Source organism: Pholcus phalangioides, unplaced genomic scaffold (assembly GCF_987345545.1).
Source record: "Pholcus phalangioides strain wild (caught in Gottingen) unplaced genomic scaffold, Ppha-v1.0 ptg000022l_1, whole genome shotgun sequence".
NCBI lineage: Eukaryota > Metazoa > Arthropoda > Arachnida > Araneae > Pholcidae > Pholcus > Pholcus phalangioides.
The window spans coordinates 13,374,937-13,394,470 of NW_028301615.1; the positions used below are offsets into that span (position 1 = coordinate 13,374,937).

The 19,534-nt window shown below is 37.9% G+C and overlaps 1 protein-coding gene across 1 annotated transcript in view; it reads left to right on the forward strand.

Annotated features, from left to right (window-relative positions):
- LOC149069495 (uncharacterized) overlaps positions 1–19,534 on the forward strand; it is a 172,197-nt gene that overhangs the window by 97,800 nt on the left and 54,863 nt on the right. The window contains exons 3-4 of the mRNA XM_089249807.1: positions 2,587–2,757; positions 12,768–12,872. Of these exons, the coding sequence (XP_089105933.1) occupies positions 2,587–2,757; positions 12,768–12,872 (276 nt within the window). The remainder of the gene's footprint in view (positions 1–2,586; positions 2,758–12,767; positions 12,873–19,534) is intronic.

Genomic DNA, 19,534 nt, shown 5'->3' on the forward strand with positions numbered 1-19,534 from the left:
ATCATGAAACATCGGATATCCGAGGTCGAGCACGAGGATGGTGCTGTTGGTGAATTGCATGCAAGATGTGTGCGGCCAACATGTTGTGTTGTTGTTTACAAGGTCTGTGTTTCCGACTTCGAATAAGACTCATTTTGATGCTTGTGAAAATATAGAATACTATTTCAATTTGTAAATTTTATTTTTCTAAGTATACTTCAATCATATCTGTTCATTTTTCAATCATGGAATTTGAGTTGAAAAATAAAACATTATTATAAAAAAAATTTCAAAAGTCATGTATCTCTTCATTTTATTCGAACGTGTGTCCCAATAAAAGACCGTTTTTGAACAATAAGTGAGGATTTACCGCTGTGGTGGTCGAGTGGTTATATTGACGGACTCGCGATGCGAGGATCCGGGTTCGAACCCCACAGTGGTGGTCGGCTGAAGTTGGTTTTCTGTGGTTCTCAACTTCAAGGCGCAAATGCGAGCCGATCTCCCCGTTAAAAAGTCTCGCCACAGAGAGCAACAGTCCTACAACGATAAATCATTCAATTATAACACTTCACTTCTAATTGAAAAACTGGTGACAGATGGCAGCACTACACATAACAAGCATTACAGAGAAACAAAAAACTTCACGTCAGGTTTCACTACACGTACACGCACATTCCCGCATGTACCGATTCGTTGGGGGTTCCGCGGGGGGGGAGGGGGGTGGCAGTAGTAGGTAGGGCCTCCAAAAAATGGCTCGGGGATCCATGATGTTCTTAAGTCAGCCACCTCGTTGGGCAATTTGCCTGTTGTGGCGTTGTATTTGAAATTTGAAAAAAAAATTTCAGTGACTTGTTATAAACTCATTGCTTTTATGAAAACTTTTTGTTGATTTTTTAAATGCATTAATACTTGCTGGGGTCAAATGGCACCAAGACGCCAGTTACAGAATTTTCACAACATCAGTAAAGGGTTAACCATTGGCGTAACACAAACAGGTTTAGTCACACAAATTGAAAGGTTGTACCATACTAATCGACGTGAACAACCACTAAGCTTATTTACAGGTGTCTTGTGTTGTCTTGTCTAATCGGTATGTGCTCAGCGTAACTGTGCATTGATAGGCGATAAAAGAATATTCTTGAACGGGGAGTGTACAGTTGTGGAGTTTTTATACCATCGCGCCAGCTCACACGTCTGCTCCTCTAATGTTAGATATTTACTGTGAGGCCGGGTACGCACTGGACCGATACGAAAAGCGATGCAACCGAAACATCGTCACGGTAAAGTATCGTACAGTGTAAACCAGGCTTTAGAGGACAAAAAAAATCGTTTCAAAAGTTATCGTTATATGACATTGAAATGTGGTATTCGAAGCAGATTTATGAATTTTGTAGATCTTCCAACACTGTTGCAACAGCAACAATAGTCTTCAACAACATGAGAAGCCCGATTCTCAAGAATGAAATACCGAAACCTTTATGCAGCAATAGAATATATTACATACGGAAGAGAATTTCTACAATTCACTCAGTATGAGGAAAATCCCAAAAGTAGACTCAGCTTTATGCGGGCTAATGCTCAGCTTCCACTCAGTTATATCTTCGTATCGACAGAGGTGTCCTTGGCACATGGAAGGCTCTAAAGATGTGCTACCTGTCTGCACGGGTAAGCACATCCAGGAGTCCGGGATGCCCCCTATTCCCTATAGGACGGGTCCTAAGCCAGGATTGAGGAAAATAATAATTGCATAAAAAAAAAAATTCTGTGAACTCAAGCTATGAATGCATATTATGGATTATTTCATATTAGGAACGCGGAATTGTTTTTATTAGCCTTAGGAGAGTCCGGGTAACGACTTTCTAATTCGGCATTTCAGGGCAGGTGAAATATAAAATTTTTTTTTTTTTTGTTTTACTACCTATATAATTATCAAAACCCTTGCAATATAAATGGCGTATGTGAAGTCTACACGTTTTATGGATGCTTTTCTTATTGAAAGTATGGCTCTAAGATCAATGGTTCGCCAGTAATTTTCGGCAAGGGTACTTTTCTTTGCACCCTCTTTATGCACTGGACATGATTCTGTTGAATGTTACAGTTGGATTACATGGGACCATGAGTTATTAATACACCGTCAACCAATTGTTTAGACAAAGAAACACCATTATCGTCAAATAAAAGACAATTCCAGGTTGTGGTGTCGCTGCTGGGAGTTTTACTCTAGCAGGGCTTTTAATAAATGGAATAAATCTTGCATCTCCGGGGATCGCGTATTTTAGCCCAATTGGCTCATTTAAAAAGAAGTACAATAATCATATCATTATAAATCAAGGCTATCCATACTTAGAATAAGACAACCATATTTTTTTATGGCACTGTATTATATAGTATAGATATGTATAGTTTTTTATTTCGTGATACGTATATGCTCTTATATTAGGTTGCTGTATTTTGGTTATGTTTCACATCCATATTTTTATGGTCATCTCTTTTTCAGCCACCTCGTTAATAAATTTATTTGTTGTGACTTTTTTGTTTGATTTGATATTTTGAAAATTAATGCCTTGAATATTCTCTGTATTACAATTTTCTTTTCTTTCCCCGAAGGTTTCTTACGGAGCGAATTCTCCAGCCTTGAGCGACAGAGAGAACTTCCCATTTTTTTTCCGAACCGTGTCCCCGGATTCTTCGCACAATGCAGCTCTCATAACTTTCGTGCAACATTATGGATGGGACACCGTCGCTACGCTACACGAACAAGGAGATAACCACGCACTCGTAAGTTATCTAACACTATTTTTCTTATTATTTAGGAATTTATCTGCTTTCTACGGGAAGATGAATCTATCTTATATATCTTCCAAGTTTTATTAATGCGGTTCATTATTTTACTACTTAAAAATTACAAGGCATTTCGAAATTAACTGTACAACTGTTAGCTCTCCGAGACCGTGCATCCCTTTGGGAAAGAGCGCAAACCATCCCAAGATGGTCTCTCTGGGCGGTCAGCGGCCATGTCTGTCTGTCTGTACAACTGTGAGTAGCACAATTTTATTTGTTTATTTGTGGGAGCCCGCACATTTTAAATGATACTGAGTTTCCAAATATATCGTGCAGAGATTTATTACATGGCCGCTAACCCCGCTCATCAAAATCACAGAATCCACAATAATACATAACAAGACGAAAGTACGAAAGCTCAGTTTGAACGCCATAATACAAAACAATACAATGTATGCTACACGAAAAAGATTAAACTTTAAATACACAGAGAGAGAGAGAGATCTTCCTATCATGTCTGGATGTTAGTTATTATATTATTTCATTAAACTTTCGGTAGCTGGAATAGTTGAGGAAATGCTTCTTTCACTGCAGGAGCAAAACAAAATTCCTTCTTTTATGTTTTTATTCGTAAAAAATAGATGACTCCGTTGCAAATTCAATACAATATAAAAAAGGGGGGTATGATACGAGCATAAAATCGCTGTTCAAACCCACAATCACCGACGCACTAGTGATTGGAAGCAGACCACTACACCATTATGCATATCTAGCCCATACATATAAGCAAATCTGTCGGAAGATAGAGAAGTAATTAGAAAATACATAAGTGTGTGCGCCATCTATACTTCTTTTTAAAAATTTCATCTTAAACAAAAGTAACATTTCAAATCATCACAGGATGATTGAGCAGGTACTATGCTCTAACTGGTAATACCAGACAGATACCCACGTTAATATTCCTTACGGAACCTCTAACGTAAAGGGTATCTGTTGGAAAAGTAGCAACACCCTCCCAGCTCCCCAATCCATCCATCCCACCTAACCAAGCATGAGAACACATTTTCCAAAAGTATGAGAGGGTAAACAAACGAAAAAAATACAAACTAACACAAAACAATGAAAAAAATTAAACACCTGTGGTAAGCACAGGTAACATGTTCAACATTTGTGGATAATGGGAAGAGCTTTCAAGGTTAAACGTATACCTTAGAAACATTGGGGAGGAATAGGGAGAGATCAGCGTATATATAGTTTCTGGTTTTAATGATATCAAATGTAGAACTTTTTAAAATTAACATTTAAAAAAATTAAATTTATCTCGAGTTGTATATATTATATCTGCATAATTGGACTTTTATATTTAAGAGGTGCTTATTTTTGGAATTCATTTCACTCCATAAACACAACTTTAACTCCCTTTTTGATATTTTTTTCCCACTCGCATAAGCAAAATTTTATTGTTATAGAACATTCATAATGTCGCTCATGTCTAGGAGTGTCCAGATGACTACACATTTTCCATAAAATGTACTGCAATGATATATATTTTTCGAGACTATCGGAAAACGAAACAACTATGACCGGAGTCCGTCTGCCTATTCCCGGCAGTATTTATCGAACATAGCGGCACGGGTTCCGTATTTATATATACTAAATATAGCGGACAATTTCTTATTTCCGTTTAACATTTCCTTGTCTACGCATCTGCCCGTTTTCTTGGCCGACAATCGATACTTTCTTCCGCTACTGAATCATTTTTCCGATAACTTCTACTACAATTTCGGACTCCGAACGTTTTTCGTCTTTTATATAATTTGCTACATTCCTATCAACTACCACATCAAACGCTGCTTTTATTTCCAGATGTTGCCATCAAATTATATGTCATTTATGTGCATTTATGAAATTATATACTTGAGAGGAACATATGTGCAGTATAATATACCTAAAAATAGGTACTTGAAACAAAAAAGGTTAGGGAAGGATTTCTTAAAGAAAAACGAACACTTGTGGTGAAACTTGGTTGTAACGACTTCGGTTATAACGTCAATAAGAGGAGACTACTACTAAAGGTCCTGAATCTCTGTTGAATTTCCAACAAATCGGCACATGCCGTAACGTGTGTTCTGAGTGTATTTGTGTCCCTCAACGTATTCATAATGTCAGAGTTGTACTTGTTTCGGGTTCTTGATGGTCCTGCAATCTTTTTTTCTATATTATGGAGTGAAGATGGCAAATGTCCCGAGGGTTTGACTACTCTCGGAAGAGAGACTTTTTTTCTTCCGCAGAAAACCAACTTCAGTCGACCATCGCTGATACTCGTGTCAGATTATCCATTGCACGGTCCCATCCAGCACACATGTTTACTTTCCAAGGGAGGAAAGGACTGGTGTTTATGTAGCGCAGTGGTTAATGCGCTCGGTCAGATCAAGAGCAAGACAGTTGTTCAAATCCCTGCAGAAGTTCCTGAATCATACTTGGAGAACCAATAGCCCGCGTGCCAAAGAAGGTCCACTCGCGGTAACCCAGATCGATAAGATACTCGGTCCCGGTCTAATTAGCCCTCGTATGCAGAAAACGACCGTGGTGCGACAAAAATGATCAAATGAGCAAAGATTATCCTCGGAGTATTTTTTGTATCCCCTAGGAGGACAGAGCGGAGGTCCTCAGAGTAATCTGATGCGGCCCACGATCACAAACCTGATTTTGCTAAGCTGAACTGAAAGCTACATAAACAGATCACTTACACGACCCCCGGCACAATTACATATCCCTTCAATTGTAACACAGTTCCAGAGCACTTAAGTGGTTTGCGACGCAGTTCTTCATCACTTAATGACGCCATACTTACAGATCATTCGACTGGCCCACGGCACACTTCCATGTGCCTGCGACACGTTTTCAAACCAATGAAGTGGCCCGCACTCTCCTAAAAATGTTCTCTCGGCGTCCTCGCTGTAAATTTTCCGTCTATAAAAAATCTCCATTTTTTATTCTTTTGCGTGACACACACGACCACTGTTTTCCTTTCTTCTCTTTCCTCGTATAACAAAAATACGAATAGACAATTCTGCTTAGAGGAAATGGCAATTTATAGCAATCGAAGCAAGTCCTGCAGAAGTATCAGTTGAGATGCCAGAGAACCCCATTGATGCTTAAAATTAATCCGAAAAGTCCCTCCGTTCTCAAAAGTAAGGGAAAGTGATTATCCCGTACACATGGAGCGTATCATCACATTTCTCAGTGGAAATTAATCGTTTGAGATAGAAAGAGGAGAAAAAAGAACGATGGTCGGATGTTTGAGTTGAAGGCTTTTCTAAAACTTACGGTTGACCCCCTGGACCTTGTTTCGACACGAAAGATTTTGAGAAGTACGTCGACCCAAAAGAGACACGTAATATGAGTTTCCGCGCCATGTAAGCGTTAAGCAAACATAATAACAGCCGCTGCGCTTCCCGAGCGATATTTCGCTTTTCTATACTTTTCCGGTAATTTGACGTTCCCTCGGTGCCACGGCTCGCTCATAAAACTCATCGGGCTTCCGTAGCGAGATTAACCTTTTCCGAATCACGTTTATGTGTTTCTCATTTTTTCGCTCCTTTCATTTCTCCTTTCTTATAAACCCACGTATTAAATTGAAATTAATATCATTCACCGTGATGTGGACGCAGCTTCCTCGAATAAAAGCTATCCAAGGATTTTCCCTTGGTTTTAAATGAAAATTTCAGACTTATAATTAGATTCAAATGTAATTTTCAAACTTTTTGTCATATTTAAATGCGTATACATATATATTCAAATACAAAAAAATATATATAAATATAAAACATTTGTTTAATATTATCATGAGTGGATATTGGTCAGGTATTTATAACACAATGCATTTTCCATATGTTACGGCGAATGTGATTATTTTTGTCTCACCGCGGTCATTTTCTGCATACGAGGGGTAATTAGACCAAGAATACAAAATACTGCGTTTGAATAATACAATTTATTGCCGAAACCGTACGGCAGCCTTTTTTTTGTACTTATCGGGAAGTTGGTGTCCCCCCTTGATGTGGAATATCAGGAACAAGCAAAATATTTTTAACGTGTATTTTTTTAAGATACATGTACAAGAATTTAAATTTAATTTTCAAACTTTTTTATCATGTGTAAATACGTATGCAAATATTTAAATAAAAAATTAAAATATAAAAATATCGCAATATCAAAAAGGAGAAAAATATTTTTTTAAACGTGCAGTTTTAAAGATATAAAAAATATAAATATATAATTATAATTATACATGCAGGCTGAAAGTTTTTACTCGAAACCAATGCTCTAAGAAATGGTGAAAGAAATAATTTCAGAATTAATGAAAGACATAATTTTTTAAAGTGAAATAAATCAGAATTAATGACAGAAATAGTTTTAGAATGTATAAAAGATATTATTTCCGAATCTCGATGAAAATTCGAAATTAATAAAAATCTTCAATAATTTCGGAACCCCCCCCCCCCCCCCCGTTTGACTCAGCACTTTCGGATCTCGGAACCCCTTAGAACATCTGTTAAAACTTAAAACACCACTATTAAGGTATCCGACTACGTTGGAAACGTCATATTGGAAGAAAATATGGATTTTCATTTTTTTATTTTTTATAAAAGCCCTATTTGTTGTGATTCCAAAACGGGCCTTGTTTTGTTTATATGATGCTTAGAATCAAAGTTACGTTCATTTCAGTGTTGCGTTTTTACATACAAGTAATACGCGAATAAAGACTTTAAACATGTTTTACGAAGACTGATATTTTTGACATTTTACTTGACTTTGTGACATGATTTGTAAAAATTGGTGCATTGCATCCTTACCAAATTTTAATGAGATTTTTTGCTATATATTGTTGAAGTTATGAGCAAAAATCTAAGGTCTATCACATATAGTTTTTGAATTATCGTGTTTTATAGACAAAATATAGGATGAAATTTCAAAAAACTCGCACGTACTTAAACATATTTTGGTGTAACTTATGAACATATCATGCAATTCTTTAAATTTTGATTCATAACCTGCAACATTACCAGCTAAATGCACTGTGAAAATCACTAAGCATTTCATTAATAAAATTGTTTGCAATCGTGTTTCGAATATCACATGAATTTTGCCTAAAATTTGACATGAAAACGACTTTTTCATAGAAAATGTAATAGATAGACCAAAATTTGTCACTGTTTTCACCATTTCTGGACATTTTCTATCAAAAAATGTATTTAAAGTTCACTGCAGAACCATTTTAAAGAAAAGTGACAAGAAAGGTAGTCGGATACCTTAACATCTTATAGAATGAAACTAATACCACGCATCGTCTTTTTTCAGGTATGCAATTGTCAATCAGACATAAATGCAAACACTACCTATACATGAACACTTGAATTCTTGAACTATTCTTTTCAAAATGAAATTTTTAAAAATTGCAAGCCACAGTCTCATACCTCAACTGAGAGATTTCGTATTAATTTTTAAATAAAATATGCCATAGTCTCTCCTGGCACATCTCGTATACACTTTTTTTATAAATTACAGAATTTTCCGATTAAGTTATAAATCTAGAAAAATTTTAAATTCAATTAAAATCTATAATTGATGAAATATATTGTTAATTTTTCTGTATTTGTAATTTGTAACAATGGTGATTTAATAAATAATACAATGATCGCACAGCTTCTTCTTTTATTTACTAAATAACCACTATCCAGAACCACACACGAGATTGGCACGTGAGAGAGTGGCAAGGCATTCGCATGTTTCAGTTCGATGTTCATTCATGGGGAATTGTCGTAGGTACGAGCGTTAAAATCATGATCCCGAAGGTCAGTCGATTTATCTTATTAATGAGAGGTTTAGTGAACTGCCGCAAAGGGTTATTAGTTTATTGAAACACACTCTCGAGGAACTTGATTTACCCGAGAATTCTGACTTCAGTTCAAATTCAATTAATTTTTATGAACGTCAAAATCGAAGTATTATATTAAAAGTATCTCCACGTAACTAAATAATTTCATTAACTGCGCGACGAGAATAAATGTAATTAAAACTTGTCTTGTGCCTAAACATCGTTGATAATAAAGTTTGAGCTCAGTTTAAATGAAATGAGCTTGGTAATTGAATTTTATCAAAATAATGTCAAACTCAACTTTTCGATTTTTCTCTGTATCAAGTACTGCTAATGTGTAGTGGATAGTTTATTATTCTACGATATCCACGATCTTGATTACGTTTGAAATATTTGATATTGAATTTTGGTTCAAGCATGTATGAGCATGGGCATTCAAAAATACACTGCTGGCCACCCAAATTGCAACACCAAGAAAGACAAGAGATATCGCAACAATATTTATTTTGTAGATAACATGTTGACCAAGCATCAAATGATTAAATTTATAGACTTCTGTGAAGTGTGGTTCCTGCCAAAATCAGTAGCCAGAGTAGCCGCCATTGTTGGAGATCACCGCCGCCACACGCCTCGGCATTGATTCAAAGAGACTTTGGATGTGTTCTTGGGGTACAGCAGACCAAGCAGCTTCCACGCGTTGCCAAAGTTGATCTGGTGTGGCAGCTGGGGATGTAATCTGGGTCAATCGTTGAACAATCATGGACCACATGTTTTCTATCGGCGAAAGATCCGGAGAGCGAGCTGACCAGGGAAGCAATTCTATCTGGCGATTGACGAAGAACCTTTTGACAATGCGTGCCACGTGTGGTCGCGCATTATCCTGTTGAAATATGGCTGTGGGCAAGCCCTGAAGGTAAGGAAGGACAACTGGCTCCAACACCTCGGAGATGTAGCGCTGGCTTCTTAAAGTACCGGCAATGCGTACTAGAGGAGTGCGAGAGTGATATCCAATACCGCCCCATACCATAATACCCGGTGCAAGACCAGTGTGGCGGTGCATAACGCAGCTGTTCAGCATCCTCTCTCCACGGTGTCTCCAGACTCGAATCCGACCATCGTGGTGTTGCAGACAGAAGCGTGACTCGTCAGTAAAGACAATTTCATTCCATTGTGCCGTCCACATCCTTCTTTCATCGCACCATTGGCGGCGGAGACGTCTGTGGTTCTGCGTCAAGGGTAGACGAAGCAATGGACGTCTTGCGGACAGACCACTCTGCTGTAAACGGCGTCGAATGGTACGCGCAGACACTGGATGATGTGGTACAGACTGAATGTGCTGTGCTATGGTTCGTGATGTGGCTGAGCGATCCGTCACTGCCATACGCACAATACCCCTGTCATCACGTGAAGTGGTGCACTGAGGTGGATGCGATCGAACACGTCGGTCCGTCGTACCCTCCTGCATCCAACGATCACATATCCGCATTACAGTTGTTTGGTTTCGTCCAACACGACTACCGATTTCCCTGAAAGATAATCCACAATCTCGGTAGGCCACTATCCTTCCTCTGTCGAACTCGGATACTTGATCAAAAGATGACCGCTGTTTTCTACGAGGCATAATTGATCGTTTTTTTGAAAAAACCACAAGAAAAACACAATTGCCGTACTTCAAATCGTCGAAATCTCAAAGCCTTAAATAGCGCTTTGAAGTGGCGCCACAGGCGCGCGTGATGTGCGTCTGCGCTGAAATTCTAATCATTTGCATATCTCACCTCCGCTAATGCATGTTGTAAATTTCATATTATTTGCATGCTTCCTTCAAGGTGTTGCATTTACGGTGGCCAGCAGTGTAATTAGGTAGTATATGGAGAATTCTCGAGGAAGTGTATATTAGGAAAAGTATTGTTTCACTAGTAAAATTGCAGCATTGGACAGTGAATCGATTAATAGTTAAAATACACTGAATGGATACTTTATTATAAGCACCTAATAGTTTTAAACAAATGAGCTATGACGTCACACTGTTTTGTAATTAAGTATTGCAATTTCGGGCATGTAAACATAATACTTGAACTCACACTCTTCCGTGCAGATTTAGTCACGAATTTTTTTTTTAGGAACCGACAAAAATAAAAATAAAAATGTTTTTAATCAATCATGAATCATAAAAAGCTGCAAATGCTTTACAACTTTTGCAGAATCTTTCACTTGTTTTTGTGCAGTAACTGTGAACATTTCCGTGAAACTAGCACGAAGAGATATGAATGTTTCTTCTAAAAATTCCGATTTCCATCGTATATTTTTTGTTTATATTCTGCAGAGTTAGAAACAAAACCAATTTTTACGAAACTCACAGAAAATTTGACATTACTATATACATGAAATGCACTTATAAAGTATATCTGGCAACCAAATTATGAAAAAATAAAATTGATATTTAATGCGCAATTAAAAATAATTTATTTTAGACGCTCGTATGTCATCGAACACTAAGTTGTTAAATTTGTAATTTTATTACAGTGTATTTCTTGAATACGGTAGTGTCAAATTTTCTGTAAGTTTCGTAAAAATGGGTTGAAAATTCCTCATGATAAGCAAAGAACATGCAATGTGAAAATTTTTTTTAGGAGAAACATTTATATCTTCGTGAATATATATATGCAAATACAAAAACAAAGCCACAACAGGCAAAATTCCCAACGAGGTCGCTCAAAAGAAGATATCCATAACAAATATGAATGTCATATATTTCTAAAATACAGCAACACCCCAATTAAAATTGCAATCATATAAACTAAAAACTATATGTAACCGTAAACATGTACATGATAAAATATTTTTTGGAATGCCCATAAAAAATACTTATGGTGTTCTTATTCTAACTATGGGAAGCTTCTCGATTCACCCCAACATGTTTGTCGTATTCTTTTTAAACGTGTCAATTGTGTTAGAACTTACTACCGCCAGGGGTAAGATATTCCACTCATTAACAACCCTATAAGAGAAGAAACACAACCTGGAGTTGTCCTTTAATAATCGATATTGGTGTTCCCTGGTTAAGGCAGTCGATTCACGGCGTATTAATATTTCATAGTCCATCGTATACATCCCGTTGAAAATTGTAAACACTTCGATCATGTCCTCCCGACACCTGCGTTTTCTTCCAATGTAAACATATTTGAGAAATCAAGTCTTTCTTTATAGCGCAAGAAATAGTCCAGGACGAACTAAGCCCAGGAAAAGTGGAAGAATCACTTTGGAAGAACGCGAACGCACCTTCTTAAGAATGTACCATTGTAAGAATATATGCGCCACTTTCAAGAAAATGCATACAAGTATTGCACAAAGAAAGAAAATTTCCTGCGAAAATTGCAAATAATCTGCAGCTTTTTATGGTACAAGATTAATGGAATTTTTTTTTTTATCGGCCCCAAGGAACATTCATGACCGAATCTGCACTATACTGAATTGGCATTCAAGTATTATGTTTACATGACCAAAATTATAGAATAGTGTGACGACATTATTTATGTTCTAACCATTTAAGCGATTTTTAAAACTTTCCTGATTCGCGCTAAAACTGCCATAATGGAAATCAGTAAGCATTCTAGAAATCGCCACCTCAATTTTTTTTTCGATTGCGTAAGCTGATAAATGCTTCCCTACTCCCTTAGTACAAAATAAGTATGATAACAAAGGTAGCGAAACAAACTATCATTTTCTGTCATTTATGCTGTAAGCATAATCGTATACTACGTCGAAGGGAAAGGGAAAACACATCTTCTCTTCCCTTCTTTTATCAGACATTGAAAAAAATCTAACTCCGCCCATTAGCAGTTGATTGACTGGATGGGTAAGGGGGAGAGAAACATGTTATCAGGCTGTACTGAGCTATCTGGGTGCGGGACTGACGATATGAGAGGGTATTAAGAAGACGAGATATCTCGGAATTGCTGTTGTAAGGGTAATTATGTCAGATTGTCGTAATAAAATGGCCACTCAGTGTAGTTATCGATGATGTGGTGAGGATTCGTGATGCTTTGTTAGTCTATTGCATTTTTTCATATTAATAATGATATTCAATTTTATGAAATGCTGATTTCATAACAAACTATAATTTCAGCCAATTAATAAACTGGTAACGGAGCTTGAACAGGCGAATGTAAGTGTTTCGCTGACGAAAGGAGTAAGCATCAAAGACTACAAAGAACATCTCCAAGAACTGAAGGTGAGTTTTGATTGGAGTTTTTTCGGGGAAAAGAGTCGGGACAGTGCCATATTCAGTTTGACGTTGATTTTTTGCGATTTTGACATTTTGAGGTGCAAGACAACTTCCATCTGCGAAAATGTTGCGCAAATCGATCAGCAGAAGCACAGCACAAAAAAATAATATTTTAAACATTCACGCATTGTAAATTTTCTCGGCTGGGCTGATTCGAAAAACTCCCCCGCAAGGACAGTTGAATCCTTGAATGATTCAATGTAAAGCAAGGAAATGGTGGATTGTCGAGCAAGGAAAAAAAATTTACGCAAAGAAATGACGCAGTGGAAAGCAAGGGAAAAATTGTGATGCAAGCGAATTATAGAATATGCAAATGAGACGCAAAGGAATGGCCCAATGTGAAGCGAGGGCAAAATATGACGCAATGTGAGGGAAGGAAATGGCGCAATGGAGAAATATGACGCAGTGTGACGCAAGTGAATAATGCAATGTGAATCAAGGGCGAAATATGACGCAATGTGACAGAAGGAAATGGCGCAATGGAAAAATATGACGCAGTGTGACGCAAGTGAATAATGCAATGTGAAGCAAGGGCAAAATATGACGCAGTGTGAAGCAAGGAAAAAAATTGACGAAATAAATCAATCTGGAGCAAGGATAAAACGGAACGCAAGGAAATGACGCAATGTAAAGCGAGGAAAAGTTGTTTCGCAAGAAAATGACGCAATGTGAAAAAAATGTGAAGCAAGGAAATAACGCAATATGGAGCAAGAAAAAGAATGTGCAACGTTTATAATCCAGTAAGAACTAGTAGAGACCCTACAAGTGGGTGAATAACGGGTATCTAGACTAAGAGGTCTGGATATTCCCCTTATTTATAAAATTTTGGTGCACCCTAAAACTACTCAATTAGAATTATTTGATTTATTAATTAGAAAAGGGTCTCGTTCCTGGATGAGGGGGTGACTGCTTGAATAACTACCAGGGACAAAAGAAGTACATTGAGAGAGAGAGAGAAGTCAAGAGAAATGCTACGGTTTCACTGTATACCTCTACAAAAAACAACCATCGTGTAACACACAAAGAAACAAAAAAGTATCGAGAAATATGTTCGAGTATATATCTCACTGACTATGTACATACAGAGGACCCAAATATGCATAACCTCCTTTGGGACGATTCAGTTTTCCTGACAGGAGTTTGATGGGAAGAAGAAAGGAAAAATTTCTTCCGTTTTTTTCCCCGTAAAAATATTGCACATCTCAGTGATTTTTTTACTTTTTGTCTATGTGTTTTTTTTTTTTAAAAAAACTTCAAAAACAATTTCAAACAAAATCGGAATCTTTGCCGAACTTTTTCCCTCTCCCCTCGAGGAATAAAACATTACGTGATCAGACTGTCAACTCGCCCAACCGAACGAACACTTAACCCTTTGGAAGCGCTGGGACAAAGAAAAGAGAGAAGAAATTTCTTCAAGTTTTTTTAAATCCGTTTTTCACTAATGTGATTTCACGTGAAAACGGAAGTTCAAAAATTTTAAAACATTCGATTTATTTTATTTTCATCCAATTTAACATCGAGAGAGAGAGAGTACGACAGATTTCTTCACGAAATTCTACTGGAAAATTTTATAAAGAATGCTTTGAAATATCACGTAGAAACTTCGAGAGGTAGCAGAAAACATCCGAAATGATAATTGCATATCTCTACATAGGGAGAAAGTATGGTTTTAGAGTGATGGCAGGTGCCGTTCGTAAGTGCTCCAATTACAGATGGGATTATTACTATTATTGGCATTTTCCTGACACTTAAGCACACGCTTTATGGAAATTAGGTTAAAAATCACCGTAGACGTTTTGAAACTATGACAGGACGTGAATTTACTATATCCAAATTAATAGAAAGCATAGGTGTCGGAAGAAAGGGGGGGCAGGGGGGGGCTACGGCCGACCAAAAACAAAGAAGAAAAACATTTAATATTTTGGTTAAAAAAAATTAACTAATTAGTTATATATCGAAAGAAAATACTTCTTACATGCTATTTTAACCGATTTCTGTTAATTTAAATGCTTTTTGAAGGGTGGTAACTCGAAATTTCTCGGGAGGGAGAGGGGGGGAATTCCTCAGCCGTTTTGTGTCCTCCCCAAATATTAGTCCTGCGTACGCCCCTGATGGGAGGAACAACTAGAAACAACAACTGGCACGTGAAACGAGATGCTTTTCATCGCTGACCAAAATGCGGGATGGTCTTATTCAAGTCTCAATGTGGGGAGCAGTCATTCAAATTTCACGCATAATACCCACAGGAAATATAACGATTCGGAAGAAGGATCACGATATTATGACATTTTTTGGAACAACTCGACGAGCTCCTCATCAGAAGGTAGAGGAACACGTTTGAGGATTTCGAAGACCAGGGATCCCTGTTACACCGAACCACGTTAAGCGAGATATTATACAAGACTTCAACGAAAAGGGGAAGCCAAGAATTTGCCAGAGGCCCGCGGACGACAGTGATCTGCGCTGCGACTTTTCTCGCGCGCGTGTGGTACATTGTTATAGTGTGTTATAACCAGCTGCTTTGTTAGTTTCTGGTGAATGCTAGCAAGTTTCTGGTTCGATTAATCGAGTCTGACATCATCAGGCTCTCCAAGACCGTCCACCCCTTTGGGAAATAGCGCTAACAATCCTAAGATGGTCTCTCTGAGCGGTCAACGGCCATGTCTGTCTCTTGATAATGGGAGAATTCTGAGGGTTAAAAAAATATTCTGATCTCTCTTTGATCCCATTCGTGCAAACCACAATTTGTTTTAACCATTTTTTTCTTTTTAACTAAATTTTCAAACACTGTTTTCGAACTTTTTATACACTTGTATACAATATTTGAATTTTAAATAGCCCATAGATGGTGATAGACCTGAGTTGCGCTCGGTTTGAAAGAAAGAAAGTATTTGAATTCAGAATTATGAATCAAATCACATGCACTTGAGGAACGTTTGCGGAATTTATGGGAAAAAAATTCAGATGAAACAAAAATCATAATTCAGTTCAATTCAGTTGTTACAGTAAAGCCAGGAGAAATAACCCTCTTTCATTAGATTCCCTTTGGGAATCATTCCTAAGAAATCGAAAGCTGCATCGTTACTTTGATATATTCACTTACTTTCTTTTATCTATTATAAATATTGGTTTATTACAACTTAGGGTGTCGATTTACTTCAGGTTTGACATATTCTTGTGAATATTTATCGTAAACGCTGTTTTTAATTTCATTCTTTGAATCGCCGCATGCGGAATACAATTATTCATAACTGTATATTTGCCTAGGAATCCAAATCAGTCCTAATGTTTAGTGAACGCCCAAGAGAAGCATAAATAGTGTGTGGGCATTTACAAACACATATAGTTTTAATATGGACGTTTCTTTCTCTTAAATATCTTTCAACGAATGCGTTACCAAATCAATACATAAAATATGTTTTTGAAGACTCAATAAGAATTCTAAAGTAGTTCCCATTGCACGTGATGCTCTTCGATACGGGGTGGGGGGGGGGGGGGGGGAAGAGAAGAGTAAAAGGAAGAAATACAATTCAAGAAAGAGTATTTTTGAATAAATCCTAAAACACACGGGAAGAGAAAGTATATCCAAGAGGAGTAAAAAAGGAAAGAACCATAAGATTGGTTTTTCCTATGGGCTCTTCTTTTTGCTTTTAGCTCTTATTGCATATAAATTGAATATCTCGAATGTTTTTCTTTTATGTCTGTAGCAGAATATATACACCGTATACGAGTATATAAAAGTAGAGACATGAAGGAAAAGGGGGTTTACATCACGTAAACTCTAGAATGTGATCCCCCTTTTTGTTTTTGATGGAATAGAACATGAAGTCAATTTAGGACTGGGTAGGGGATCTTTTTTTCCTTCCCGGTAGTACATGATGGGAGATTTTTTTTTCTTCAAAAAATGTCATGTACGGCGTATGTACATTTTATTTTCATATTTGCATTCTAAAATAAAAGGCTACATCATCATCATGAATGATACAGGCACGAACTCGAGTATGCTGTATGTGGTACTTTTATATACAGGGAGATGCCCCACTTGTTATTCCATTTGTTTAAGTACTTTATCGGCATTATTTTATCGGGGTCGATAGAATGAAACTTTTTCGAGTGGATCTGTCAAGATATATGAAAGTGTATATCTGACGGTCAGAGGCGGATTTATGACTTTGAAGCCCTCCTTCCACATCCTAGCCTAATTTTTGATCGATCATTCCTCAGATCCGTTGCCGTGTGCTATAACCCGCTTACCCCACTCCCGTTCCTGTAAATGAACCTGTGTGCCCAAGTCTGTCGCTCCCGTGCTCACACACTTTCAAGGTAACTCTTTTGGTTACTCGCATGCTCGCGCACGCTCGAGGTTAGCCTTTAGTCACTCACTGACCTGGTTCCTCGCTTTTTCGGTCAGTCTTGTAATCATTCACAAGCTTGTACACGCTCTAGGTCACTCTTTTCGTCAGTCTCTCGCTAATGCTTGCACACGCACCGGGTCACGCTTTTGATCGCTCACTCACCTAGTTTCTTGATGTCTATTTTAATCTGTGTTTCTCAACTACCGGGCCCTTTCATTTTTTTCCGTTTATGTCTAATTATTCGTGTGTATGATCTGGCCTTCCAGTAACAATAATAATAATTGGGGCAGCGGGCTTTTAAAGGTTGAGAGCCACTGCTCTAGGCAGTGGCATCTTAAAAGTATCATGGGGTCCCGGGCCAAGCGATTTTAAAAAGATCATGCCCGATAAATTTGCATGCTTACCCTCGAAATTTTCCAGATCTGATTTTTATTAGGCTTCACTTGGGTCGTACCAGAGTGGGCCCATGCGTTAATACGGTATTGGCTCTAGGTGACTCCTTTGGGCATTCACATGCTTGCAAAGCCCTCTAAATCAATCTTTTGGCCACTCATATGCTTGCTAAAGCTCTCCAGGTCAATCTTTTGGTCACTCACAGACCTAGTCTTTCGCTCTGTGGGTAAAGACAGATCTATGATGGGCTTTATATATACAGATTTCACTGCCCTTCTTCCATTCTACTAATTTTCTCGGGCGCACTCATTCCAAGAATTCGCAGCCACTCCGCGCCCCCGTAACTACACCTATGTTGACGGTGGGGGGGGGGGGGGGGGAGAATTCATTAAAGCAATCCACAAGTAGGGCAAAATATCTTCGTGTTCGACCGACACCATCTATAGCAGAAGGCCTCCGCGCGAAGCTCGTGACGTCACGAAGGTGGTCATCTCACCTATAACCATTAGATATAGCAGGCCGACGCATGCGCCATCTTTATCTTTTTTTGTAGTATATCCAATGGTTATAGGTGAGATGACCTGTTTCAGTGTCGTCACGAAACTCGCGAGTAGGCCTTCTACTATAGATGGTGTTGGTTCGACCCAGCATGCTTGACGTGGTATGATTTTGTTGTATGATAATGCTCGTCCTCACTCTTATTTTTCTTGAAACATTTCTAATAAAGCTTCAAGATAGTCTGAACAGATGAAAATCATATAGCGTCACACCAGAGCTATAGGTTAGATCATAGTTTCCCAACCTTTTTTGTCCCATCGCCCCCCTTTTTCAGAAATTTTTTCTCCCATCGCCCCCCAACGCAATCTAATCCATAGGATGCTATGTTATATCCGTAGCTTCTACCGCCCTCGTGGGGGCGTTAACGTCCACGCTGGGAATCACTGGGTTAGATGATGCAAGACTTCGTCCTGTTTTCATGCTGAAACGTCCCGTTTAACGTTCGCACCATAAGTGTAAGCGCTTAATGCGTAACTGCAGTGAATCAATCCAATTCTCCTGGTTCATGGATATATTCCGCATTTTCTTTAAAAAATCTGATTCCTGTTTGAATTCTTGAGCGTATATGTGCCTCGTACATATTCCTCTGTGAATTTCTAACAAATTGGTACCTACAGGAACGTGTTGTGTTATATGTATAGATACGTGATCCTAACGTATTTGTGTTGTCAGAGTTACGCTTGTTTCGTGTTATACTGCCATTTGTCTTTCATATTTTTCGAATACGCACACTTTCGGCACAACTCACATGATAGTGATTACTTAACCAAATGTGACTCACTGCGCCAGTGATTTTCGTGCAAATAGTCAGACTCGCATGTAGCGAACACAGATATAATGAATTTTCACGTACAAAGTAGTGTTTTTTTCCCGTGAATTTCGTGTTGCTTATTAGCAGGTACTGATTTTACGAAGTTTAGTGTATAACGGATAATTTCACAGTTTTTTTTCAGATTTCGTTATAAGCGGGTCCGACTAAGGGCGTATGTAGGATCGACGTTTAAAGGGGGGAGGGGGTACAAAATTTTTCTTCCAGAGAAATATTGAGTTACCACCCTCCAAAAAGGATTTAAATTAATACAAATTGATTAATATAGCATAAATAGGATATCTTCTTTCGATGTTTCATTTTTTTCAGAGAAACATTTTTTTTTTTTGTAGTTTTTAGACAGCTTGGAGGAGGGGCATGGAAATCCTGAACACCCCCCCCCCCCCTCCCGTGTATGCCTCTGTGTCTGACTGTACTTTTTTTTATACTGGAAAAATCGACTTTGAGTTTTTCGACGCGTAGAGATAATGTAT